The sequence below is a fragment of the Hylobates moloch genome, unplaced genomic scaffold (assembly GCF_009828535.3).
Source record: "Hylobates moloch isolate HMO894 unplaced genomic scaffold, HMol_V3 SCAFFOLD_12, whole genome shotgun sequence".
Taxonomy (NCBI): domain Eukaryota; kingdom Metazoa; phylum Chordata; class Mammalia; order Primates; family Hylobatidae; genus Hylobates; species Hylobates moloch.
In genome coordinates, this window is record NW_026652287.1 from 62,757,781 (window position 1) to 62,784,419 (window position 26,639).

The window sequence follows — 26,639 nt, forward strand, 5'->3', positions numbered from 1 at the left end:
AATTAAAACTGTGAAAAATCTCAAACATATAAAATCCAAACAATAAATCTCCATGTGCCTGGCACCAAATTTCAACAGTTATCAACTCATGGTCAATCTTACTGTATCTACACCCCACCACCTTAATTATGTAGTAGCAAATCTGAGATATTTCATCTATAATCATTTTGGTGTGTTTCTCTAAAAATTAAAAACTTTAACTTTTTAAAAAACTTTATTGTTCTTCTTGTTGATGATTGATAATACCATTATCCCACCTAAAATTTTTATTTTCCGGTAAGGCTTTTTTCCGGTGGCTCACACCTGTAATCGCAACACTTTGGGAGGCGGAGGCGGGAGTATCGCTTGAACCCAGGAGTTAAAGACCAGTGTGGGCAATATAGCAAGTCCTCGTCTCAGGAAAAAAAGGAAAAAAGAAAGTTAGCTTTTTGGCAAAACTACTTCCTAGTAGATGGTGTGTACTTCCTATCACAGCGCATTAAGGGGCACATAATGCCTGGGACTCCGGGATTTCGAGCCCCTGACGCCAGCGGCTCATCTGTGGCTCTGGGACCTGAGCGCGCGCGCCTTAAAGCCACGCCTCCGCATCGGATCCTAGTAAGGGAACGGGGTTATCATTTTAGCGTAGGCGTTGCGCGTGCGCAGACAGGCGCGCCCGCTCGGCCGCCGTAGTTCGCGTTTTCACCTGGTCGCCCGGCGGCCATGGCGGCCATTCTGAAGCCGGTGCTGCTGGGGCTTCGAGATGCGCCGGTGCACGGCAGCCCCACAGGGCCGGGTGCCTGGACTGCTAGCAAGCTGGGCGGCATTCCGGTGAGGGCGGGTGCCGGAGCTGGGGTCGATGGGTGCTGGTGAAGGGTGCAGAGGGAGTGGGCGAGGTCCCGGGGGGAGTCGGGGTCTGAGCGCCTTCTCTGTCCCCTCAGGATGCTCTGCCCACCGTGGCTGCGCCCAGGCCCGTGTGTCAGCGCTGCGGGCAGCCGCTCGCCCTGGTCGTGCAGGTGTACTGCCCGCTGGAAGGCTCCCCGTTTCACCGTCTGCTGCACGTGTTCGCGTGCGCCTGCCCCGGCTGCAGCACCAGCGGGGCGCGCAGGTAGGCGGGCAAGTCCCAGAGCTGCCCCTGGGGTGTCCTTTCCAGCGGGCTGGGGCGGGCCGGCGGGCTGGAGTCGGGGTGCAGCCCTCACGGCCCTTTGTCTTCACCCCGAAGCTGGAAGGTGTTCCGCTCCCAGTGCCTGCAGGTGCCAGAGAGAGAGGCGCAGGACGCTCAGGTAAAGGTTGTGATTGGCATGTTACTGTTTTTCTGTCATTTGAGGATATTTTCCAGAGAATAGTTTGGGACAGACTTTAAAGCCGTGTTCTTTGAAGTACACTGGAGTGTTTTTTGCTTTTCTGCAGAACCATAAAATGCTGTTTTCTTAAAGTTTTTTTTTTATTATTATTTGAGACGGAGTTTCGCTCTGTCACCCAGGCTGGAGTGCAGTGGCGCGATCTCGGCTCACAGCAAACTCCGCCTCCGAGGTTCAAGCGATTCTCCTGCCTTAGCCTCCCTAGTAGCTGGAATTACAGGCATGTGCCACCATGCCCGGCTAATTTTGTATTTTTAGTAGAGACGGGGTTTCTCCATGTTGGTCAGGCTGGTCTCGAACTGCTGACCTCAGGTGATCCAGCCACCTCGGTCTCCCAAAGTGCTGGGATTACAGGCATGAGCCACCGCGCCCGGCCTTTCTTAAGGTTTTGTGAGAGTTTTTTTTTCTTCTATTTTACTTTATTTTTATTTTCTAACTCCTTTGTTAAAAGGAGATGGAGGCCCGGCATGGTGGCTCACACCTGTGATCCCACCATTTTTTGAGAGGCTGAAGTGGGAGGATTGCTTGAGCTCAGAAGTTGGAGACCAAGGTGGGCGCGGTGGCTTACCCCTGTAATCCCAGCACTTTGGGAGGCCGAGGCGGGCGGATCACCTGACGTCAGAAGTTCGAGACCAGCCTGGCCAACATGGCGAAACCCCGTCTCTATTAAAAACAAAAACAAAAAATTAGCCGGGCATGGTGGCAGGCACCTGTAATCCCAGCTACAAGGGAGGTTGAGGCAGGAGAATCGCTTGAACCCGGGAGGCAGAGATTGCAGTGAGCTGAGATCATGCCACTGCACTCCAGCCTGGGTGACAGACTCCATAAAAAAAAACCAAAAAACAAAAAACGTTGGGAGAGCAGTCTGGGCAACATAGCAAAACGTCGTCTCTATAATAAGTAAAAATTAGCCAGGTATGGTGGCCGCGCAACTGTAGTGCCAGCTACTCAGGAGGCTGAGGTAGGAGGATTGCTTGAGTCTAGGAGGTTGAGGCCGCAGTGACCTACGCTTGTGCTACTGCACTCCGGCCTGGGCAACAAAGCGAGACTCTGTCCCCTGCCAAAAAAAAGAGCGAGATGGAGACTTCCTCCTGGATTTCTTCAACAGTTTTTTAACTGTAAATTGACAGTTTATAATAATGTATAAATTTATGAGGTATAAAGTGATGGTTATGATTCATGAATATCATGTGGAATAATTAAATGAAGCCAGTTAATGCAGTCATCACCTCAAGTACTTAACATCTTGTGAGAACATTTGAAATTTCCTCTAGCAATTTGGAGATACACAATACTTTTATTTATTTATTTATTTTTGAGACAGAGTCTCGCTCTGTTGCCCAGGCTGGAGTGCAGTGGCGCCATCTCTGCTCACTGCAAGCCCTGCCTCCTGGGTTCACATCATTCTGCCTCAGCCTCCAGAGTAGCTGGGACCACAGGCGCCTGCCACCACGGCCAGCTAATTTTTTTTTTTTTTTTGAATTTTTAGTAGAGACAGGGTTTCACCATGTTAGCCAGGATGGTCTTGATCTCCTGACCTTGTCATCCACCCACCTCGGCCTCCCAAAGTGCTGGGATTACAGGCTTGAGCCCCCGTGCCCAGCCACAATACTCTATTATTAACTATATTCATGCTGTGCAGTAGAACTTAAAAAAACCCACATTCCTCCTGAATAACTGAGGTTTTATATTCTTTGACCGTCATCTCCTTATTCTTCCCACTCCAGGTTTCTTTCTTCCTTTCTTTCTTTTTTTTTTTGAGACCGAGTTTCGCTCTTGTTGCCCAGGCTGGAGTGCAATGGCACAATCTCGGCTCACTGCAACCTCTACCTCCCAGATGCAAGCGCTTCTCCTGCCTCAGCCTCCCTAGTAGCTGGGATTACAGGCACTCGCCACCATGCCCAGCTAATTTTTGTATTTTTAGTAGAGACGGGGCTTCACCATGTTGGCCAGGCTGGTCTCGAATTCCTGACCTCAGGCGACCCACCCACCTCAGCCTCCCAAAGTGCTGGGATTACAGGCATGAGCCACCAAGCCCGGCTCACTCCAGATTTTTTTTTCTTTGAGATGGAGTTTCACTTTGTCGCCAGGCCGGAGTGCAGTGGCACGATCTCAGCTCACTGCAGCCTCCGCCTCCCAGGTTCAAGCGATTCTCCTGCCTCAGCCTCCTGAGTAGCTGGGACTACAGGTGCACACCACCATGCCCAGCTAATTTTTGTATTTTTAGTAGAGATGGGGTTTCACCATGTAGCCAGGATGGTCTCGATCTCTTTACCTCATGATCCGCCTGCCTCAGCCTCCCAAGGTGCTGGGCTTACAGGTGTGAGCCACCACACCCGGCCATTCCAGATTTCTTTAACCACCATTCTACTCTCTACTTCTTTGAGGTTAATTGTTTTAGATTCCACATATAAGTGAATACATGCAGCATTTGTCTTTGTGTCTGGCTTATTTCACTTAGCAAAGTGTTCTCCAATTCCATCCATGTTGTCACAAATGACAGAATTTCCTTTTTTTTTTAAGGGTGAAAAATATTCCATTGTATATATAGTAGTTTTTTTAAACTTACACTGAAGGTCTTGAGACACACAGTTTACTGATTTTCCTGTTTGGGAATAAATATGGGTGTGTACATATATGTGGTTGTATGTGATAACGTATACGTGTCTTTATAATAAATATACTTACTTTATGAGAGCTATATATGTATTAACACATTTCATAAGATGAAATCTGAATTTATTGAAAAGGCAGGCAAGTTGGTAGCTGCAGAACACAATTTAGCCTCCCTTTGACTGTAAATGTGTCTTTATATATACACTGAGTTCAGTTTTTTTTTTTTTTTTTTTTTTTTGAGATGGGGTTTCATTCTGGTCACCCGGGCTGGAGTGCAGTGGCATGATCTCTGCCTCTTGGGCTCAAGCCATTCTCCCACCTCAGCCTCCTGAGTAGATGGGATTACAGGCACGTGCCACCATGCCCAGCTAATTTTCATATTTTTTGTAGAGATGGGGTTTTGTCATGTTGCCCAGGCTGGTCTTGAACTCCTGGACTCAAACAATCCGCCCACCTCAGCCTCCCAAAATCCTGGGATTACAGGCGTGAGACACTGGGCCCGGCCTGCGCCCAGTTCTTGATGTTTGCTAGGCATAGTATTAGCAGTACTCGAATAAAAAGTTGAAGACAGTGGTGTTTGCCTATATTTGTCAGGGTTCAGGTGCAGATAATTAGAAAAGTGCTTTTTTTTTTTTTTTTCTTTTTCTTTTTTGAGACCGAGTGTCGCTCTGTCACCCAGGCTGGAGTGCGGTGGCGTGATCTTGGCTCACTGCAACCTCCGCCTCCCGGGTTCAAGTGATTCTCCTGCCTCAGCCTCCTGAGTAGCTGGATTACAGGCATGTGCTACAATGCCTGGCTTTTAAGCTGAGACAGACTTAACACAGGAGTGAGGTTTTTAGTAAGTGGATAGGCTGAAGGAGGAGGCTCCAGGAATGCCCTCCAGAATCACACCTCAGAACTGGCCGTGAAGGAGCTGCTATGCCACCTCTCCTGCTGTCAAGAAGCTTAGGTGTGATCTGGTGAACTAGAGGCTGTCTTTGCCACCGAACTGTTGGCTCCAAAGCCTTGTTCTGTCTGTGTCTACACACTGGCTACCTTTTGCTACATGGTCTTTCTGTCTACTTCACTCTGTCTCAAGTTCATGTTTCTCTCTAGTAGACCTGATTAGCAGACCCCTAATCATATCTGAAACCCTAGCTGCTAAGGAGTCTGGGAAATATAGTTCTTTCTTTTCAGTTCCTGCAATACATGAAGCACAACAGAAAGATATTGGAACGGATGGTTGAATAACCCCTGTACTATATCTGTCACACTCACCCCAGAAAGGAAAGACAAGTATTTTAAGTCACCTCCAACATGCTTTTGAGTATATAGGGTCTAGAAAGTTTGACTGGAGTGTGTCAGAGGGAAAGGGGCTGGTGTGAAGGCTCCCTGTGGAAGGCGCAGGGATGGGTGGCTGGAGCCGAAGGATTAGAATAAACCTCCCAAATGTGCTCGGACCTCATTCACTGAATATTTTTCCAGAAACAGGAAAACAGCCTTGCAGCTGAGGACTGGTGTGAAGGTGCTGATGACTGGGGTAGTGATACTGAGGAGGCGCCTTCACCACAGCTTACCTTGTATTTTGGGAATGATGCCAGCAGTGCCAAAGACGTAGACTGGACTGCTCGGCTCCAAGACCTCCGCCTGCAGGATGCTGTCCTGGGTGCTGCCCATCCTGTGCCTCCTGGGGAGCAGATGGCCTTGCCTCCTGGGCTGCCGCTCTTCCTGCCCTACTACATCTGTGTTGCAGACGAGGATGATTACAGGGACTTTGTCAACCTGGATCATGCCCACAGCCTTCTGAGGGACTATCAGCAGAGAGAAGGCATTGCCATGGATCAGTTGCTTTCCCAAAGGTGAGGATGTGTGCTGCTGAGGTTGAGAGGTGACTGGATTGGGAAGCAGCCACAGGAATTACCCTTCAGTTTCACCACAGGACCTGGGGAAACTTTCAGGCAGAACTTGTATGTAGGACCTTTTCGCTTCACTTCCTTATCAGCCACCTTGAGTTAGCTTGAAAACCCTGCTCTATTTATAATTGCCGTTAAGAAAGTGAAGATGAACAAACAGAAGTTAGAGATGGCAAGTATTTATAGAAGATGCATTCACTGACTCTTTAATTTTCTTTTATATTTCTAATATGTCTTTATTGCAGGGACAGGCAAGTTAGAAAACTACCATTTGATCTGGGATAGTAAGATTGGGGTGAAAAAATGGAAGAAGGAAAAGAAAAATGCCATTTGTTTATTGACTCTTGGCTGTGGCTCCAGAACTGGCCCAGGACCTCAGAGATGCTTTCAGATCCTCAATTCTGTAAAGTGAGAGTGATGGTGATATCTCTGTTTCATCACATGATTTTTTGAGAGTCAAGCGGGAGAGTAGATCTTGAAAGGCTTTATAAACCAAAGCTCTCTAAAGAAGTAAGAATGATCATTTTTGCTTATTGATTGATTGACTGAGAGAGACAGGGTCTCACTCTGTCACCCACGCTGCAGTGAATTGGTGTGATCACAGCTCATGCAGCCTTGAACTCCTGGGCTCAGGCAATCTACCTTAGTTTCCCAGGTAGCTGGGAGTACGGGTGCACACCACCATGTCTGACCAATTAAAATTTTTTGAGTTTCACTGTTGTTGCCCAGGCTGGAGTGCAATGGCACGAGCTCAGCTCACTGCAACCTCCACCTTTTGGGTTTAAGCAATTCTCCTACCTCAGCCTCCCGAGTAGCTGGGATCACAGCCATGTGCCACTATGCCCAGCTAATTTTTATATTTTTAGTAGAGATGGGGTTTCACTATGTTGGTCGGGCTGGTCTCGAACTCCTGACCTCAGGTGATCCACCCACCTCAGCCTCCCAAAGTGCTGGGATTACAGGCATGAGCCATTGCGCCTGGCCTAAAAATTTGTTTTAGCGACTGCACCCAGCATTTTTTACTATTAGAATAAAAAAATTACAATAGAATATTTGGAGAAATGGCCTGGTTCTTTACCAGAACTGTTTCATTTGTAGGCTTTTTCAGAATAATGATGAAGGGGAATGCATGAAGACATGTTGGTGTTTGAAAATAATCCTTAATAGAATTGATGGTTATAAGGACTTTTTATTTTATATTTATTTATTTATTTATTTATTTATTTATTTTTGTGAGATTGGCTGTCGCTCTCTTGCCAGGCTGGAGTGCAGTGGTGCGATCTCGGCTCACTGCAACCTCCACCTCCCGGGTTCAAGCAATTTTCCTGCCTCAGCCTCCCAAGTAGCTGGGACTACAGGTACACACCACCACACCCAGCTAATTTTTGTATTATTAGTAGAGACGGGGTTTCACCGTGTTGGCCAGGATAGTCTCAATCTCTTGACCCCATGATCCACCTGCCTTGGCCTACCAAAGTGCTGGGATTACAGGTGTGAGCCACCGCGCCCGGCAGGATTTTTTATTTTTTAATTTCTTTTTTTTTTTTTCCTTGAGACGGAGTCTCGCTCTGTCGCCCAGGCTGGAGTGCAGTGGCGCAATCTCGGCTCACTGCAAGCTCCGCCTCCCGGGTTCACGCCATTCTCCTGTCTCAGCCTCTCCGAGTAGCTGGGACTACAGGCACCTGCCACCACGCCCGGCTAATTTTTTGTATTTTTAGTAGAGACGGGGTTTCACCGTGGTCTCGATCTCCTGACCTCGTGATCTGCCCGCCTTGGCCTCCCAAAGTGCTGGGATTACAAGCGTGAGCCACCGCGCCTGGCCTTATTTTTTAATTTCTTAGGTTTTTATGTATTTGCCTATTTTTGATGGGTTTCTTCAGACTAGAGTATTATTCATTTTTTTTTGTTTTTTTTTTTTTGAGACGGAGTCTTGCTCTGTCGCCCAGGCTGGAGTGCAGTGGCGCAATCTCAGCTCACTGCAAGCTCCGCCTCCCGGGTTCACGCCATTCTCCTGCCTCAGCCTCTCCGAGTAGCTGGGACTACAGGCGCCCGCCACCATGCCCGGCTAATTTTTTTGTATTTTTAGTAGAGATGGGGTTTCACCGTGGTAGCCAAGATGGTCTTGATCTCCTGACCTCGTGATCCACCCACCTAGGCCTCCCAAAGTGCTGGGATTACAAGCGTGAGCCACCGCACCCGGCCTTATTCATTTTTTTTTTTTAGAGATGGAATCTTGCTTTGTTTCCCAGGCTGAACTGCAGTGGTGTGGTGTGGTCATGGCTTTTTTTTTTTATTTTTTTTTTTGAGACAGTCTTGCTCTGTTGCCCAGGCTGGAGTGCAGTGGCATGTTCTCGGCTCACTGCAACCTCTGCCTCGCAGGCTTAAGCAGTTCTCATGCCTCAGCCTCCCAAGTAGCTGGGACCACAGGTGTGCGCCACTTCACCCAGCTAATTTTTGTATTTTCTTTTTAGTAGATATGGGCTTTTGCCATACTGGCTGGGCTCTTCTTGAAGTTCTGGCCCCAAGTGATCTGCCCACCTTGACCTCCCAAAGTGCCGGGATTACAGGTGTTAGCCACCATGCCCAGCCTGCTCATGGTTTACTGCAGCCTCAAAATCCTGGCCTCAAGGGATCCTCTGGCCTCAGCTTTCCCCGTATCTGGGACTACAGGTGTGTGCCACCAAACTCAGCTAATTAAAAAAATTTTTGGTTTTTTTGAGACAGAGTCTCACTTTGTCACCCAGGCTGGAGTACAGTGGCGTGATAACGGCTCACTGCAACCTCCAGCTCCCAGGTTCAAGTGATCCTCTTGCCTCAGCCTCCCAGGTAGCTGGGATTACAGGTACCCACCACCACACCCGGCTAATTTTTGTATTTTTAGTAGAGATGGGGCTTCACCATGTTGGCCAGGCTGGTCTCAAAACTCCTAACCTCAAGTGACCCACTCTCCTTGGCCTCCCAAAGTGCTGGGATCGCAGGCGTGAGCCATCGCACCCAGACAAAAATACATATACGTGTGCGTATATATATATATAGATATATATATATATACACACACGTGTATATATATACACGTATATATACGTGTATATACACACACATATATATATATACACACACGTGTATATATACACACGTATATATATATATACGTGTATATATATTTGAGACAGAATCTCGCTCTGTTGCCAGGCTGGAGTACAGTGGCTCAATCTCGGCTCATTGCAACCTCCACCTCCCAGGTTTAAGCAATTCTTTTCCCTTAGCCTCCTGAATAGCTAGGATTACAAGTGCATACCACCATGCCCAGCTAATTTTTGTATTTTTGGTAGAGACAGGGTTTCACCATGTTGGCTGGGATGGTCTTGATCTTTTGACCTCGTGATCCACCTGCCTTGGCCTTCCAAAGTGTTGAGATTACAGGTGTGTTCCACTGTGCCCTGTGACTTTTTAAATTGTAAATAATTACCCAAGAGTTGAAAATGGTTTGGGAGAAGGGTTGGGCAGGGAACTGCAGAGCTACATGTACACAATTTAAATATCAAAAATATTTACTTGACAGTTTTTGGCTGAGTGTGGTGGCTCACTCCTGTAATCCCAGCACTTTGGGAGTCCGAGACGGATCACTTGAGGTCAGGAGTTGGAGACCAGCCTGGCCGACGTGGTGAAACCTTGTTTTTACTAAAAATGCAAAAATTAGCTGGACGTGTTGGCGCACACTTGTAATCCCAGCTACTCGGGAGGCTGAGGCAGGAGAATCGCTTAAACCCAGGAGGTGGAGGTTGCAGTGAGCCAAGATTGCGCCGTTGCACTCCAGCCTGAGTGACAGAGGGAGACTCCCTCTCAAAAAAAAAAAAAAAAATTTACTTGACAGTTTTACAGTTTTTTACTTTGACAGTTTTTTTTTGTTTTTTTTTTCTTTTTGAGACAGGGCCTCACATTGTTATCCAGGCTGTAGTGTAATGGTGTGCTCACGGCTCACCACAGCCTTGCCTCTGGAATAGCTGGGACCACAGGTGCACGCCACCATGCCCAGCTAATTTTTGTATTTTTTTGTAGAGACAAGGTTCTGCCAGATTGCCCAGGATGGTTTTGAACTCCTGAGCTCAAGTGATCCGCCTGCCTTGGCCTCCCAAAGTGCTGGGATTACAGGCGTGAGCCCACTGCACCGGCCTGAGAAATTTTTTTTTGAGACAGAGGTTCACTCTTCTTGCCCAGGCTGGAGTGCAATAGCGCAATCTTGGCTCACTGCAACCTCCACCTCCTGGGTTCAAGTGATTCTCCTGCCTCAGCCTCCCAAGTAGCTGGATTTATAGGCACCCGCCACCACGCCTGGCTAATTTTTTGTATTTTTATTAGAGATAGGGTTTCAAAATGTTGGCCAGGCTGGTTTCAAACTCCTGACCTCAGGTGATCCGCTCACCTCGGCCTCCCAAAGTGCTGGGATTACAGGCGTGATTGATTTTTTTTTTTTTTTTGAGATGGAGTCTCACTCTGTCACCAGGCTGGAGTGCAGTGGCGCGATCTCGGCTTACTGCAACCTCCGCTTCCCAGATTCAAGCGATTTCCTCTGCCTCAGCCTGCTGAGTAGCTGGGACTACAGGCACAAGCCACCATGCCCAGCCAATTTTTTGTATTTTTTAGCAGAGGTGGGGGTTTCACCATGTTGGCCAGGATGGTCTCGATCTCCTGACCTTGTGATCTGCCTGCCTCGGCCTCCCAAAGTGCTGGGATTACAGGCGAGAGCCACCGCGCCTGGCCTGATAAATTTTTTTAAAAGAAAATTATCTTGTTTTCTCTTGCAAATGCTGTAATTTTCTGGATACAGACATTCAAAAGTGTTTTCTGCTTCTGTTTTTAGCCTTCCTAATGATGGTGATGAAAAATACGAGAAGACCATAATTAAAAGTGGAGATCAGACATTTTACAAATTCATGAAGCAAATTGCTACTTGTCAGGAGCAGATTTTGAGGTAAAAAAAGGCACAGTTCCTTTTATTGTTTTCCTTGATTATAAAGGTAATACATGTTAGTTTGGAAAACACAGGAAAATAATGAGAAAAGCAAAACCTACAGTATTCCCCAAACCAAGAGAGAACCTAATACCTGCTTTATAGGACCTAATACCTACTTTATAGGATGTGTAGGAGGATTCAGTAAGGTAAAGTGCACTCATTTGTCTAACAAATACTTATGGAGTCTATTCTGCATGCCAGTTGCTGGTATTTGTAGGTGCTGCAGATATAGCAGGAAGCGGCACAGACGAAGTCCATGTTCTCATAGCCTTTATTATTATTATTATTTAATTTTTTTTTTCTTTGAGAGGGAGTCGCGTTCTGTCGCCCAGGTTGGAGTGTAGTGGCGTGATCTTGGCTCAATGCAACCTCCACCTCTCGGGTTTAAGCAATTCTCCTGCCTCAGCCTCCCAAGTAGCTGGGATTACAGGTGCCCGCCACCATGCCCAGCTGATTTTTTTGTATTTTAGTAAAGATGGGGTTTCACCACGTTGGCCAGACTGGTCTCGAACTGCTGGCCTCACATAATCTGCCTGCCTCAGCCTCCTAAAGTTCTGAGATACAAGTGTGAGCCACCATGCCTGGCTTTTTTTTTTTGTATGGTCTTGCTCTGTTGCTCAGGCTGGAGTGCAGTGGTGTGATCAATCACAGCTCAGTGCACCTTGACCTCCTGGGCTCAAGTGATCCTCCCACCTCAGCCTCCCAAGTAGCTGGGACTACAGGCACGTGCCACCACACCCAACTAATTTTTGTATATTTTTTTAGAAATGGTATTTCACCATGTTGGCCAGGCTGGTTCCAAACTTCTGGGCTCAAGCCATCCACCTGCCTTGGCTTCCCAGAGTTTATTCTAGGATTACAGGCATGAGCCACTGTGCCTGGACTATTATTATTATTAAAAAAATTTTTTTTTTAGAGAGAGGGTCTGTCTGTTGTCCACCCTGAAGTGCAGTGGCGTGATCATTGCTCACTGTAACGACTACCTGTTGGGCTCAATTGATCCTCCCAAGTAGCTAGAACTTACTTGTGTGCCACCACGTGTGGCTAATTTTTAAAAAATGTATTTTGTAGAGATGGGGTCTGATCATGTTGCCCAGTCTGCTCTCAAACTCCTGGCCTCAAGTGATCCTCCTGCCACGGCCTTCCAAAGTGATGGGATTACCGGCATCAGCCACGACCCCTGGCCCATATAGTTATTTTTATTTTTTAATTTATTTTTATTTTTCTGGGATGGAGTCTCGCCCTGCCACCCAGGCTGGAGTGCAGTGACGTGATCCTGGCTCACTGCAATCTCTGCCTCTCGAGTTTAAGAGTCTCCTGCCTCGGCCTCCTGAGTATCTAGGATTACAGGCATATGCCACCATGCCTGACTACTTTTTGTATTTTTAGTAGAGATGGAGTTTCACCATGTTGGTCAGGCTGGTATCGAACTCCTGACTTCAAATGATCTGCCCACTTCAGCCTCCCAAAGTGCTGGAATTACAGGCTTGAGCCACTGCGTCTAGTGGGGGAGATTAAAACCAAACCTGTATGATTTCCATAAGTGATAAATGAGGAAAAAATAGAGCTATTTTAGGTAGGTTATCAGAAAGGCCTCAGAGGAAATGACATACCCAGCAGGTATAGTTTATAAAAATAGCCACATAGTAAAAACAGGTCCAGACAAAGTGGGCAGAATTAGCTCAAGTGGTCTTTTTCCCTGATACCTACCACAATGAATCTAAAAGCTAAAAACGAGGCCAAATAAAATAAATATTAAAAAAGAAATTCCCTTTTATCAGCTTTGAAAAAAGGAAAAGGGCTTAGTACCAAAAAACTCAAAGTTATAGCCCAGGATATAATATCAATAAATGTCTAGTAGAGTTCTTGAGTGTTTCACATATATATTTATTCACTTATGTAACTAATTTAGTCTTTGCAGAGAAAGGTACAGAAATTTCTGGCATGGTTAAGTGCAAGTTCTAATTCCACAGGCCTTTTCTCTCACCTTCCTAAAATATACTGATGAGTCCATAAAGAATTTTCTTTTTTCGGAAACGGAATCTGTCTCTGTCCCCCAGGCTGGAGTGCAATGGTATGATCTCGGCTCACTGTAACCTCCATCTTCTGGGTTCAAGCAATTCTCCTGTCTCAACCTCCTGAGTAGCTGGGGCTACAGGCATGTGCCAATATGCCCGGCTAATTTTTGTATTCTTAGTAGAGATGAGGTTTCACCATGTTGGCCAGGTGGTCTCGAACTCCCGACTTCCGGTGATCTACCCACCTCAGCCTCCGAAAGTGCTGGGATGACAGCACTTTGTGTGAGCCATCGTGCCCGGCCCAAGAATTTTCAGTTAATATTATGTCTGGAAGGAAGCACACAGGAGGAGAGTTTGCACCTCCTAATGTGGAGGATGGTGGACCCAGCTGTTGGCTGAAGAACTGGGTGTGGTGGGGAGGTGGTGTGGGAAAGGACAGGGATTGCCTCTCAGAAGCAACATTCCTTTGTTCCATGATGAGTCAGAGCAATTATTGGAAAGTTAAGGGCAATTTCGCCTCCATTGGAGTGGGATCTTTCTCAACATACAGCATTTTACACTGTCTCAGAGGAAAAAGCAAAGCCCAGGTATTCTAATAAAGATTGCATCCAGTCCCAGAAGAACTATCTCTTCACCCCAGTTCCCTCTTTTACTACCTACAGAAATGTAGAGGAAATGGACAGTACTCTTAGAGAGAGGAAAACAGGCCTCATATGAGACAGACAGGAAATCAATGAGAACCTCTGCAGACATTTCAGAGCAAATAGATGGTCTAAACTGAGTTGCCCCCTTTAGGCGTGAGCTAGATGAAAAATAGCATGCCACCCAGGTAATCATACTGTGGCAAGAATAGTTAAGGAAGAGAACATAGAAAAGGCTCAAGAACCAAGTCTGCTAGAAAATATAATCCAGCTGGGCTTGGTGGCTCACGCCAGTAATCCCAACACTTTGGGAGGGCGAGGTGGGTGGATCACGAGGTCAGTAGATCGAGACCATTCCAGCTAACATGGTGAAACCCTGTCTCTACTAAAAATACAAAAATTAGCCGGGTGTGGTGGTAGGTGCCTATAGTCCCAGCTGTTCATGAGGCTAAGGCAGGAGAATCGCTTGAACCTGGGAGGTGGAGGTTGCTGTGAGCCGAGATCGTGCCACTGCACTCCAGCCTGGGCGACAGAGTGAGACTCTGTCTCAAAAAATAAAATAAAATATAATCCAAGGAGCACATCAGTCCCAGCAGATGCTTCAAAATGTATAAGAATTTCTTAAGACAATGGATTCCATAAAACAAGAGCTCAAAGGTGAGAAAATAAAGTAGCTATGTATGAATGGGAAATTGAATTGCTAAAGAAACCAAGCCCCATGACATTACATATCTAATACATATAGAATATAAGGAACATTGGCCGGGCGCGGTGGCTCACGCCTGTAATCCCAGCACTTTGGGAGGCTGAGGCAGGTGGATCACAAGGTCAGTAGTTCCAGACCAGCCTGGCCAATATGGTGAAACCCTGTCTCTACTAAAAATACAAAAATTAGCTGGGCGTGGTGGCGGGTGCCTGTAGTCCCAGCTACTCGGGAGGCTAAGGCAGGAGAATTGCTTGAACCCGGCAGGCGGAGGTTGCAGTCAACCGAGACTGCGCCATTGCACTCCAGCCTGGGCGAGAGAGCAAGGCTTTGTCTCAAAAAAAAAAAAAAAAAACAGTTAAGAAACATAATAGACTTGGCTAAAGATCAGAGTACTGGTATAGAGGAAAGACTTGAGCTAATCCAGTGAATGCAGAAGAAAAAGAGAAAGCATTCAGAGAGAAGACGGTGTCCCTGAAGGGTTGATAAATATATTTACTATGAGGAGAATTGGTGTCCAAAATAGAGAACCCAATAGATGGATCAGAACCAATATTCAAAGATAAAATTGGGAGTTTTTCCTTAATGAAATAAGAACTAAATATGCAAATACTAAAATACAGGGAGTATACGAATGGTTGGCATTGAGAAACCTAGCCTGGTGGTGGTTTTAAAAATATTGTCAGTCTTTTAAATGTAGCCATTCTAGTAGGTGGTGGTGGTATTTCCTTGTGGTTTGAATTTGCATTTTCCTAATAACAAATGATGTTGAGCATCTTTCCGTATGCTCATTTGACATCTGTGTATCTTCTGTAGTGAAGTGTGTCTGTTTACATTTATTTTTCAGCAGCTTTATTGAGATACAATTGACATACAACAGACTGCCTATATTTTTACAGTGTGCACTTTGATAAGTTGACATCTGTATACACCCCTGAAATCACAACAGTCAAGACAGTAAACATATTCCTCCCTGCTAGAAGTTTCCTCATACTCCTTCGCAAGTTGTTGCCTACTCTGTCCTGTGCTGCTCCCCCAATCCCCAGGCAACCACTGATCATCTTTCTGTTGCACCTTAGTGCATTTCCTGTGAAAGTATATAAGGTCATACGGGATATACTTTTTTTTTTTTGGTCTGGTTTTATTCACTTAGAATACTTCAAGATTCATTCTTATTACCTGTATCAGTAGTTCATTCCTTTTGACTGCTGTGTCGTATTCCATTGTATGGATATGCCACTATACATTTACCAATTGATGGATATTTGGGTTATTTCCAGTGTTTGGCTATTATAAATAAAGCTACTATGAACATTTGTTTACATCTCTTTATAAGACATGATTTGATTTTGAGGGGGTAGATACCTAGGAATAGAACGGTTGTATTATATGGGATATGCATGTTTAACTTGTTAAGAAACAGGCCAAACAGTTTTCCAAAGCGGTTATGCCATTTCTATTCCCACTAGCAGTTTTTAAGAATTCTACTTCCTGTATATCGTTGCTAATGCTTGGGATGTTCAGTTTTTAATTTTAGCCATCTAAGAAAGTGTGTAGTGGCATTTTATTGTGGCTTTAAATTTGCATTTCCTCAAATGGCAAATGATGTTGAGCATCATTTCAAGTGCTTGTTTTCCATCTCTGTATATCATCTTGGATAAAGTGTCATTCAAATCTCTCACCATATTGTTTGTGTTTGTGTTACTGAGTTGTAGGAATTCTTCATATGGTCAAGAGTACAAGTCCTTTTTCAATTTAATTTTTTTAGCACTCAAACAGATTCTGACAGATGGCTTTAAATTTTGATCAAGTTCAACTTAACAGTTATGGTTTTTTTTAACACGGAATATGCAGTCCTTTTAATGTAATCATTGGTATTGTTGGGTTAATTTTTTTTTTCTTTTTTGAGACAGAGTCTTGCTCTGTTGCCCAGGCTGGAGTGCAGTGGCACGATCTCGGCTTACTGCAACCTCTGCCTCCCAGGTTCAATGATTCTCCTGCCTCAGCCTCCTGAGTAGCTGGGATTACTGGTGCACACCACCATGCCTGGCTAATTTTTTTGTAGTAGAGACAGGTTTCGCCATGTTGGCCAGGCTGGTCTCAAACTTTAGACCTCAGGTGACCCGCCTGCCTTGGCCTCCTAAAATGCTGGGATTATAGGCATGAGTCACCACATTCTGCCATGTTGGGTTAATTCTATTCTGTTACTGTTTTTTCCTCCATTTCTTTTTCTTTTTTTTTTTTTTTTTTTAAGAGGTGGGCGTCTCACTATGTTGTCTAGGCTGGTCTTGAACTCCTGGACTTAAGCAATTCCCTCACCTCAGCCTCTCAGCCTCTCAGCCTCCCAAAGTGCTAGGGTTATAGGCATCTGTCACCACACCTGGCTTTCCATTTGGTAGGGTTTTTTTGTTTTTGTCCCTGTATTCCTTTTATTTAACCTGCTTGTCAGTGACTTGAGTATTTTCAGTTTACTATTTTGTTCCTTTTTTTGTCTTTTATTTTTAACTCTTTATGTTGCCTTTTTTTTTTTTTTAAGAGATTGGGTCTTGTTCTGTTGCGTAGGCTGGAATGCAGTGGTGCAGTCATGGCTCACTGCAGCCTCAGACTCCTGAGCTCAAGTGATCCTCCTGTCACACCCTCCAAAGTAGCTGGGACCACAGGCGTGCACCACTATGTCTGGCTAATTTTTGTATTATTATTATTATTATTATTATTTGAGACAGAGTCTCGCTGTGTCATCCAGGCTGGAGTACCGTGGAGCAATCTCAGTTCACTGCAACCTCTGCCTTCCAGGTTTAAGCGATTCTGCAGCCACAGCCTCAGCCTCCCCCACAGCTAGGATTACAGGCACCTGCCACTACGCCTGGCTAATTTTTGTAGTTTTAGTAGAGATGGGGTATCACCATGTTGGCCAAGCTGATCTCGAACTCTTGTCCTCAAGTGATTCACCCACCTCAGCCTCCCAAAGTGCTGGGATTACAGGCCTGAGCTACCGCACCCGGCCTACCTTTTCCACTAGGTTTTTTTTTTTTTTTTTTACATGTTTATTACTGGCATTTTAAAGTTTTTGTCTGATAAATATATCATCTTGTCCATGGGTCTTCTTGCATTAACTTCTTTATGGGTTAAATTTTCCTGCTTCTTTGCATGTTTAGTAACTTTTAAAATGATTTACCAGAAATTATATATCGAAGAACAGTAATATTGAAGTGAGCTGGATGTGGTGGCTCACACCTGTAATCACAGCACTTTGGGAGGCTGAGGTAGGAGGATCACTGAGGCCAGGAGTTTGAGACCAGTCTGGGCAGTATAGCAAGACCCTGTCTCTACAAAAATTTTTTTTAAAAAACTAGCTGGGTATGGTGATGCACATCTGTGTTCCCAGCTACTCAGGAGGCTGAGGTAAGAGGATTGCTTGAGCCCAGGGGGTCAAGGCTGCAGTGAGCTGTGATTGTGCCACTGCACTCCAGCCTGGGCAACAGAAAAAGGCTCTATCTAAAAAAAAAAAAAAAAAAAAAACCAAAAACTGAAGTGAATGTTTCCTCCCTCTAAGGCAGAAGTCCCCAACCTTTTTGGCATCAGGGACTGGTTCATGGAAGGCAATTTTTTCACAGACTGAGGTGGGGGACGTGGGGCATGGTCTTGGGATGAAACTGTTCTCAGATCATAAGGCTTTAAATTCTCGTAAGGAGCACACAACCTAGATCCCTCGTATGTGCAGTTCACAATAGGATTTGCGCTCTTATGAGAATCTAATGCTGCTGATGTGACAGGAGGTGGAGATTAGGTGGTAATGCTCGTTTGCCTGTTGCTCACCTCCTGCTGCATGGCCCTATTCCTAACAGGCTACCAACCAGTACTGGTCCATGGCCTGGGGGTCCATGGCCTGGGGATTGGGGACTTCTGCTCTAAGGCATGCCCTTTCCTCTGTAAGGCTAGTGATGTGGAGGGCTGATTCCATTTAATCTGCAGTGGAGCTGGGTCTGGACTTTGTTTCAGCTTTACCTAGATTCAGTTGAACATTGGCTTTAGTGCCTTTGAGACTTTGAATCAAACACTGACAAGATTTCCAGATATCTTGCTATGCTTTACAGCCATGGTGCTGGGTTTTTGGGCCTCTGGGAGATTTCTGCAAGAAACAAAGAAAGGTTGTAAAGTATGGCCTTAGATGCTAGAATGCGACTTGTGTGGCTCTGATTCGGGGTTCTTTGTTTCCTTGTCGTAGGTATTCCTGGAGTGGAGAGCCACTCTTTTTGACCTGCCCTACATCAGAAGTCACCGAGCTCCCAGCCTGCAGCCAGTGTGGAGGCAAAAGGATATTTGAGTTTCAGCTTATGCCAGCACTGGTCAGCATGCTCAAGAGTGCTAATTTAGGTGAGAAGCCCTTTATTAATTTGAGTTTGTGGATTTCTGGCATTATTTTTAAATGAAAAACGTTTTGTTTACTTATAAAATATCATAAGCAAATTATAGAAAATTTGGGAATTAAAAAATTATTTTAAGAAATTTAGGCCAGGTGTGGTGGCTCATGCCTGTAATCCCAGCACTTTGGGAGGCCAAGGCGGGTGGATCACGAGGTCAGGAGATCGAGGCCATCCCGGCCAATGTGGTGAAACCCCATCTCTACTATAATATAAAAAATTAGCTGGGCGTGGTGGCGCGTGCCAGTAGTCCCAGCTACTCGGGAGGTTGAGGCGGGGAATCGCTTGAACCCAGGAGGTAGAGGTTGCAGTGAGCCAAGATCGCACCACTGCACTCCAGCCTGGCGACAGAGCAAGACTCTGTCTCAAAAAAAAAAAAAAAAAAGAAAGAAAGAAATTTATAATCCAGCCAGTCTTTTTTTTTTCTTTAAATATTGATTGATTGATTGAGGTGGACTCTCTCTGTCACCCAGGCTGGAGTGCAGTGGCACGTTCTTGGCTCACTGCAACCTCCACCTCCCTGGGTCTAGCAGTTCCCCTCCCTCAGCCTCCCCAGTAGCTGGGATTATGGGTGCCCGCCACCACGCCTGGCTAGTTTTTGTATTTTTAGTAGTGATAGGGTTTCACTGTGTTGGCCAGGCTGGAGTTTTTGTATTTTTTGTAGAGACAAGGTTTCACCATGTTGCCCAGGCTGGTCTCGAACTCCTAGACTCAAGCGATCCTCCCACCTTGGCCTCCCAAAGTGATTACAAGCATGAACCATGCCTGGCCAGAAATTACAACTATTATCAATGTTAATAACCATTATTCCAATAATCATTTTTGACATAAAGACAAATAGCAAGTCAGATGAATGTATGGATGCCTAGATGAAAATAATTTTCCTAAAATAGGAAAATTCACTAATATGGTAATTAAAAGTCTTAGAATAAATTTTTGTACAAATTAACAGAAGGAATGTTAAGTATAAGTGAAGCAGTTACTGGACTTTTTCTTTTTTTTTTGAGACGGAGTCTCGCTCTGTCGCCCAGGCTGGAGTGCAGTGGCATGATCTCAGCTCACTGCCAGCTCCGCCTCCCGGGTTCATGCCATTCTCCTGCCTCAGCCTCCCAAGGAGCTGGGACTACAGGCGCCTGCAACCAAGCCCAGCTAATTTTTTTGTATTTTTAGTAGAGATGGGGTTTCACTGTGTTAGCCAGGATGGTGTCGATCTCCTGACCTTGTGATCCGCCCATCTCGGCCTCCCAAAGTGCTGGGATTACAGGCGTGAGCCACCGCTCCTGGCCTGGACTTTTAGTAATAGGTTCTTTACCTAAGAGGCCGAACACTTTCTGAAAGGTGCTTCTGTTATTAACAGAAAATTACATTCTTCCTATGTTTCAGTTTTAGATAGTATGCATCTGGCTCCTTACCATAGTAGGTAAGGAAATTTATACTCTATTCCTACCTTGAAATATTTCAGTATCTTTTTTGTTTTTTGAGACAGAGTTTTGCCCGGGTTGGAGTGCAGTGGTGCTATCTTGGCTCACTGCAACCTCTGCCTCCCAGGTTCAAGTAATTCTCCTGCCTCAGCCTCCTGAATAGCTGGGATTACAGGTGCCCACCACCACACCCAGCTAATTTTTTATATTTTTAGTAGAAACAGGTTTCACTATTGTTGGCCAGGCTGGTCTCAAACTCCTGACCTCAAGCTCCCAACCTGCCTCGGCATCCCAAAGTGCTTGGATTATAGGCATGAGCCACCGTGCGTGGACCCAGTATCTTTTTTTTTTTTTGAGACGGAGCCTCACTCTGTCGCCCAGGCTGGAGTACAGTGGCACTATCTCAGCTCATTGCAACCTCTGCCTCCCAGGTTCAAGCGATTCTCCTGCCTCAGCCTCTCGAGTAGCTGGGGATTACAGGCGCCCACCACCATGCCCTGCTAATGTTGTATTTTTAATAGAGTCGGGGTTTCGCCATGTTGGCTGGTCTTGAACTCCTGACCTCAAGTGATCCATCAACCTTGACCTCCCAAAGTGCTGAGATTACAGGCATGAGCCACCGTGCCTGGCCAGTATCATAATTATCACAGCTGTTTGGATAGCCTTAGTTCTATGTGTAAATGGATTCAGTGTTTATCACCACTCTTAGAGTGGGCTTTTTTATTCCTGTTTTATTTTGATTCTTTTTGCAGTAGCTGGATTTTCTCAAGTAATAGCTTTAAGGAGGGCTCAGAGGTATCCTGCTTCAGATTGTGCATGGTAATGTGGCTTCATATTTGAGGGGCAACCCATGTATAAAATTTTTAAATCTCACTTTCTCTTTTCAGAACCTTGTAGACCCCTGTGTTGTCTTCTGACAGTGAAAGCCCTGCCAGCCCTTTGCCCTGGTGCCTCCTGTCATTTCCTGGTGGTTCAGTCTCACTGGGAAATATATTTTTCTGGAAGGGCTTTTGGGCATTCTAGTCTCAGATTTTTCACTCATATAGAAATGTCTTTTGCATGGAATGTAGCTTTGTAGGGGTATGAGGGTGGTCTGATTTTTTTCCCCCTTTGTAACTAACATTTTTGCCACAATACTGTTAGCAGCGGTGCATCTGTAGGGGTCTGTAGCAACCTCAGTTCTTGCCTCCTCAGAAGAAAGAATTTGACCGAGGCACATAAGACAGAGGAGAGACCAAAGCAAATTTTAGAGCAGGAGTGAAAACTTATTAAAAAGTTTTAGAGCAGGAACGAAAGGAAGTAAATATAGTTGGAAGAGGGCCAAGCAGGCAACCTGAGAGATTCAAGTGTCCATTTGACCTTTGACTTGGGGTTTTATACTTCCCGGGTCTTGGGTTACTTCTCTTGTTTCTTCCCTTGGGGTGGGCTGTCCTCATACATAGTGGCCCTCCAGCACTTGGGAGAGGCCGCATGAGCAGTGTGTTTACTGGAGTTGTAGACATGCTCACTTGAGGCGCTTTTCCCTTACCAGTCAAATGCTCCTAGAGGAAGATCATATACCAGTTAAACTCTGCCATTTTTTCATTTTTTTTTGTTTCGTTTTTTGAGACAGAGTCTTGCTCTGTTGCCCAGGCTGGAGTGCAGTGACACAATCTCTTCTCACTGCAACCTCTGCCTCCCAGGTTCAAGCGATTCTCCTGCCTCAGCCTCCCAAGTAGCTGGGATTACAGGTGCCCACCACCACGCCCAGCTAATTTTTTGTATTGTTAGTAGAGACAGGGTTTCACCATGTTGGCCAGGCTGGTCTTGAACTCCTGACCTCAGGTGATCCATATACCTCAGCCTCCCAACGTGCTGGGATTACAGGCGTGAGCCAATGTGCTGTGCCCAGCCAGTGCATACATTTTTAAACAATGTATTTCTCCTTTGCTGCTGCAAATCCTTGCCTACATCATCCTCTTGACTCCTGCTTTTCTGTTCTATCAGGAGTTCTTATTGCTTATGTTTTCTTGGTATCATTTTTTTTATGGCTTTATTCATTGATAATTTTCTGTAAACTCTTAGGGTTTATTTTATATTTTTTGCCTGAATCCTTATCCTTTCTTGGCAGTAGTGTGTCCTATGATATATATATTTCTCTCTTCTTCTTTTTTTTTTTTAAGACAGGGTCTCGCTCTATCACCCAGGCCAGAGTACGGTGATGCAATCATAGCTCATTGTAGCCTTTATCTCCTGGGCTCAAGTGATCCTCCTGCCTTAGTCTCCTCTGAGTAGCTGGGACTATAGGCGTGCACCATTACACCCGGTGAATTTTTTATTTTTATTTTTTAGTAAAGTCTCACTATGTTGCCCAGGCTATATAAGATTTTGTGTGTGTGTGTGTGTGTGTGTGTGTGTGTGTGTGTGTGTGTGTGTTGTGTGTGTGTGTGTGTGTGTGTGTGTGTGTGTGTGTGTGTGTGTGTATGTGTGGGTATATATATATATATTTTTTTTTTGTAGAGACAGGTGTCTCACTATGTTGCCTAGGCTGGGCTCAAGCTGTCCTTCCCCGTCAGCCTCCCAAAGTGCAGGGATCACAGTTGTGAGCCACCGCACCTAGCCAAAGGCTATGTGATATATTTTAATATAGATTTTCAACATCAGATAGCTAGACAGTTATAATGAAGACTTGCTGAAATTTTTGTTTATTTTTAAAGTATATTTTCCTGCCACTTTAATTTTGCTTTTTGTTATCAATATTCACTTATTATAGGATAGACTGTGATTCTGTTATAGCTGAAAGCAGTAAGCACTGTTTTTGCTTTACCTAATTACTTTTTCAGCTTAGGTAAAATCACTCCTTTTAGTGACATCAGTCTCATAACTCTTTTTGCTGGAAGCCTGAATATGTTGTCTTTTTCAGGTCTTTCTGTGGAATTTGGAACAATTCTAGTTTACACATGTGAGAAGAGTTGCTGGCCCCCAAATCATCAGACCCCCATGGAAGAATTTTGTATTATACAAGAAGACCCAGATGAATTATTGTTTAAGTAGAGCATTTCCTTTTATTAATATACATTAAAACAAATGTTTATGTCCAAATATGTGTGTATGTACCTTATTTTAACTCACAAGTTATTAACCTCTGTTTTTCTGAGTTGCCTTTTTGCCTTTGGGTGCTGGTGCCAGGGCTGGGGCCGGGCCAGGACCTCCTGACTGTGGGTTGGTCTGCCCTTCCAGGGCCCTGGACCAGCTGTCACAGTGGCAGCTAGGAAGGTAGCTCCTCTCTAGTCCAAAGGGCTGGTGTTGCCTGCACAGCCATCCTGGTGGGCATTCTAGGTGGGAGGAGAGCAGCGAAAGAGCCAAGAGCAGTGGTCACCCTCTTGTGTACACCTCTGACACCTGCACTCCAGTGCTTCCTATGCTGTTTCTGGCACCTGATCAAGCCACTGAACCTGCTCTAGCTGCTGGAGGTTCTTGCTCTGTGACCCTGGCTGTTTAGACCTGCCCATGTTCATCAGCCCAGGTCCCCGCCCTCACCCTGGGATGATGCTCCTGCAGCATCCCAGGAAGGGGTCTCTACTGGGTTCTGGAGACTGTCCCTTTGTCCAGCTGCCTTCCAGTCTTCCCCTTTCTTTATTTTTAACATGATCAACTCCTTCCCTTCTTCAGCCCCATAACAGCAGTATAAAAACACTCCCAGCCATGTTCAGACATGCTCTGCCTGCGAAGATGAGGATAATGAGGCCCAGGTGATCATGGGGTGGGCTTGTCTCTTGCATTTAACACTATATTTGGAGCATTTTCCCATTAATATTTTTCCCACAACATAACTGATAATTGCTGTATTTTTAAAATATACATCAAAAGCTTTATACAATTTTTAGCCACTTGTTTTTTCCAATTTTTATTCCCATGATGGCCATCCCTATAGCTAAATTTATATATTTTTTAAATCAATGATAACTGCTACAGGACAGTTTCCTAGAATTGGAATGAATGAGTCAAAAGTGCACAATTTTAGGGTTTTTTTTTTTTTTTTTTTGAGAAGGAGTCTCGCCCTTTCACCCAGGCTGGAGTGCAGTGGCGCGATCTCGGCTCACTGCAGGCTCCGCCCCCCAGGGTTCACGCCATTCTCCTGCCTCAGCCTCCCGCGTAGCTGGGACTACAGGCGCCCGCCACCTCGCCTGGCTAATTTTTTTGTATTTTTAGTAGAGACGGTGTTTCACCGTGTTAGCCAGGATGGTCTCGATCTCCTGACCTCGTGATCCGCCCGCCTCGGCCTCCCAAAGTGCTGGGATTACAGGCGTGAGCCACCGCGCCCGGCCTTTTTTTTTTTCTTTTTTTTTTCGAGACAGGGTCTTGCTCTGTCTCAGGCTGGAGTGCAGTGGTAAGGGCATGTAGTACACTGCAGCCTCGACCTCTTAGGCTTAAGCAATCCTCCTGCCTCAGCCTCCTGAGTAGCTGGGACTACACGTGCAAGCCACCACGCCCTCCAGAGAAGCTTTGCTTTGGAATCTTTACCTGGAGTGTGTCGGAGTGCTTGTTTCCCAATCCCTTGATAACTTACTTATTTTTTCTCTCTACCAGTTTAGTAGGTGAAAAACTTTTTTTTTTTTTGAGACAGTCTCGCTCTATCGCCCAGGCTGGAGTGCAGTGGTGCAATCTCCGCCTCCTGAGTTCAAGCAATTCTGCCTCAGCCTCTTGAGTAGCTGGGGCTACAGGCTTGCGCCACCACGCGCAGCCTTTTTTTTTTTTGAGACGGAGTCTGTTGCCCAGGTTGGAGTGCAGTGGCGTGATCTCGGCTCACTGCAACCTCCGCCTCCTGGGTTCAGACGATTCTCCTGCCTCAGCCTCCCGAGTAGCTAGGATTACAGGCGCACGCCACCACGCCCGGCTAATTTTTATATTTTTAGTAGAGACGGGGGTTTCACCATGTTAGTCAGTCTGGTTTCAGAACTCCTGACCTCGTGATCCACCCGCCTCGGCCTCCCAAAGTGCTGGGATTACAGGCGTGAGCCACTGCGCCCAGCAGGTGAAAATCTTGCCATTTTGCATGGTTTACATTTTTTTTTTTTTTAATCGGAGTCTTGCTCTGTTACCCAGCTTGGAGTGAAGTGGTGCGATCTTGGTTCACTGCAACCTCCACCTCCAGGGTTCAAGCGATTCTTTCATGGTTTACATTTTAATACGCTTATTCATCATATTGTGCAATTTTTTGTGAGTTTCCTGTTCACATCCTTTGCCTATTTTTTGGGGGGGTGATGCTTGTTAATTTGTAAGAGCTCTTTACATATAGGGACATCAGTTTTCTAACCTGTAAGGAAGTCTTGGCTGGGAGTTGAAACCCCAGGCTAGAAGGCAACCCTTGGACTTTTTAGGTCTGATGGCGGGCCTATGCTGGTGTGGGAATAACACCGCCGGTCTCAGCTGGAGGTCGCCAGCCCTTTGCAAGAGCCGGCCGGTCCCCGCGGGCTGCAGCACATCCCGGCGCGCTGTGCCCCGCCTGTCTGCTGGAGGCTGTAGTGCGCAGGAGCGGAAACCGGGCCGCCCTTCCCCCACCCGCTTCCGGCCGCGGCCAGGTTCTCCCGCCTCCGCCTCCGCCGCGGCTCGTGGTTGTCCCGCCATGGCACTGTCGCGGGGGCTGCCCCGGGAGCTGGCTGAGGCGGTGGCCGGGGGCCGGGTGCTGGTGGTGGGGGCGGGCGGCATCGGCTGCGAGCTCCTCAAGAATCTCGTGCTCACCGGTTTCTCCCACATCGACCTGGTGAGGGCCGGGCGCGCGCGCGTGAATGGCGGGCTGTGGTGCGGGGGCTGGGATTCGGGGGTTCCGGGGCTCGAGGGGCTCTGAGGCTCAGGACCAGGAGCCCGGGACCGGAGTTGCGGGGCGGGGGCAGGCTGAGAGGCGCGGGTTGTGCCCCCCCCGCTGGAGGAGACTGTTGTTTGGGCACGGGGCGGGCCTCCGCTCGCTGGGCCGGCTCCGGACGCCGAGGAGGCCGCGGGCCCCCGCCTCCCCGGCAGCGCCAATGTGTGGCGTTTCGAGGGCGTGAAGCCGCCTCGTATCCTCCCTTCAAAACAAATTCCCGGCTGTTAGGAGATGCGGGAGAGGACTGAATCCCTCGCGGATATTGTGACTTTAATTTGGAGATCCCCGTCGTAACTCCGAAGTAACGACCCGGGGCGGAGGATGGCGATGATAGCGACCAGCGCGTCCCGAGCGCTGGTCACGAGCAGGTTTACACACGGAACGCGCTCCATCTTCACACCACCCGAGGAGTGCATACGCTATTTCTACCCTGCGTTATTTTTAACAGATGAGGAAAGGGAAACGCAGTGGGGTTGAGTAACTTACCCTGGGTCATGGAGCGAGTGGCAGGGCTCCCGCAGGCTGCGTGACTGTCATTGCTCTCACAGTAGACGGTACACTCGCTTGTTTCATTAAAGACGTTAGAATTGTGCCTTTTGCATTGGTGTACATTGAAAGCCAGTGCTATTTTGGATCGTTATTTCTACTAATGCAAACTTTTTAGAGATTGGAGATGTTATTGGCCCTTGGGTGTGAGTTTAAAGTGTCTTAAGGGCTAGTGGAAACATGGA

General features: G+C 46.4%; 2 protein-coding genes across 6 annotated transcripts in view; both read left to right on the forward strand.

Moving 5' to 3' along the window:
- Positions 1-670: 670 nt before the first annotated feature.
- PDCD2L (programmed cell death 2 like) lies at positions 671-23,147 on the forward strand. Of its 3 annotated transcripts, none has more exons than XM_058425548.1 (9): positions 694-810; positions 921-1,087; positions 1,202-1,262; positions 5,421-5,794; positions 7,109-7,206; positions 8,320-8,518; positions 10,710-10,820; positions 18,450-18,598; positions 22,969-23,147. In XM_058425548.1, exons 1-9 carry the CDS (start codon positions 703-705, stop codon positions 23,097-23,099), a joined length of 1,398 nt encoding a protein of 465 aa, XP_058281531.1. In that variant the 5' UTR covers positions 694-702; the 3' UTR covers positions 23,100-23,147. The 3 variants fall into 3 exon arrangements, with proteins under 3 accessions (XP_032026312.1, XP_058281531.1, XP_058281532.1); XM_058425549.1 differs by having other exon boundaries at positions 8,323-8,518; XM_032170421.2 differs by lacking the exons at positions 7,109-7,206; positions 8,320-8,518 and having other exon boundaries at positions 671-810.
- A 2,472-nt stretch (positions 23,148-25,619) lies between these two features.
- Positions 25,620-26,639, forward strand: part of UBA2 (ubiquitin like modifier activating enzyme 2) — a 43,848-nt gene continuing 42,828 nt past the window's right edge. For all 3 annotated transcript variants that reach the window (XM_032170424.2, XM_032170423.2, XM_058425547.1), the window contains exon 1: positions 25,620-25,809. Coding sequence is in view for 2 of the 3 variants with exons in the window: in XM_032170423.2 (XP_032026314.1) it covers positions 25,672-25,809 (138 nt within the window). In the remaining variant the exon portion in view is untranslated. The remainder of the gene's footprint in view (positions 25,810-26,639) is intronic.

Coding starts and splice junctions, on each gene's coding strand:
- PDCD2L (XM_058425548.1), top strand. CDS start 703: ATGGCGGCCATTCTGAAGCCGGTGCTGCTGGGGCTTCGAGATGCGCCG. Junction 1,263..5,420: donor GAGAGGCGCAGGACGCTCAG/GTAAAGGTTGTG, acceptor ATATTTTTCCAG/AAACAGGAAAACAGCCTTGC. Junction 18,599..22,968: donor GCTCAAGAGTGCTAATTTAG/GTGAGAAGCCCT, acceptor TGTCTTTTTCAG/GTCTTTCTGTGGAATTTGGA.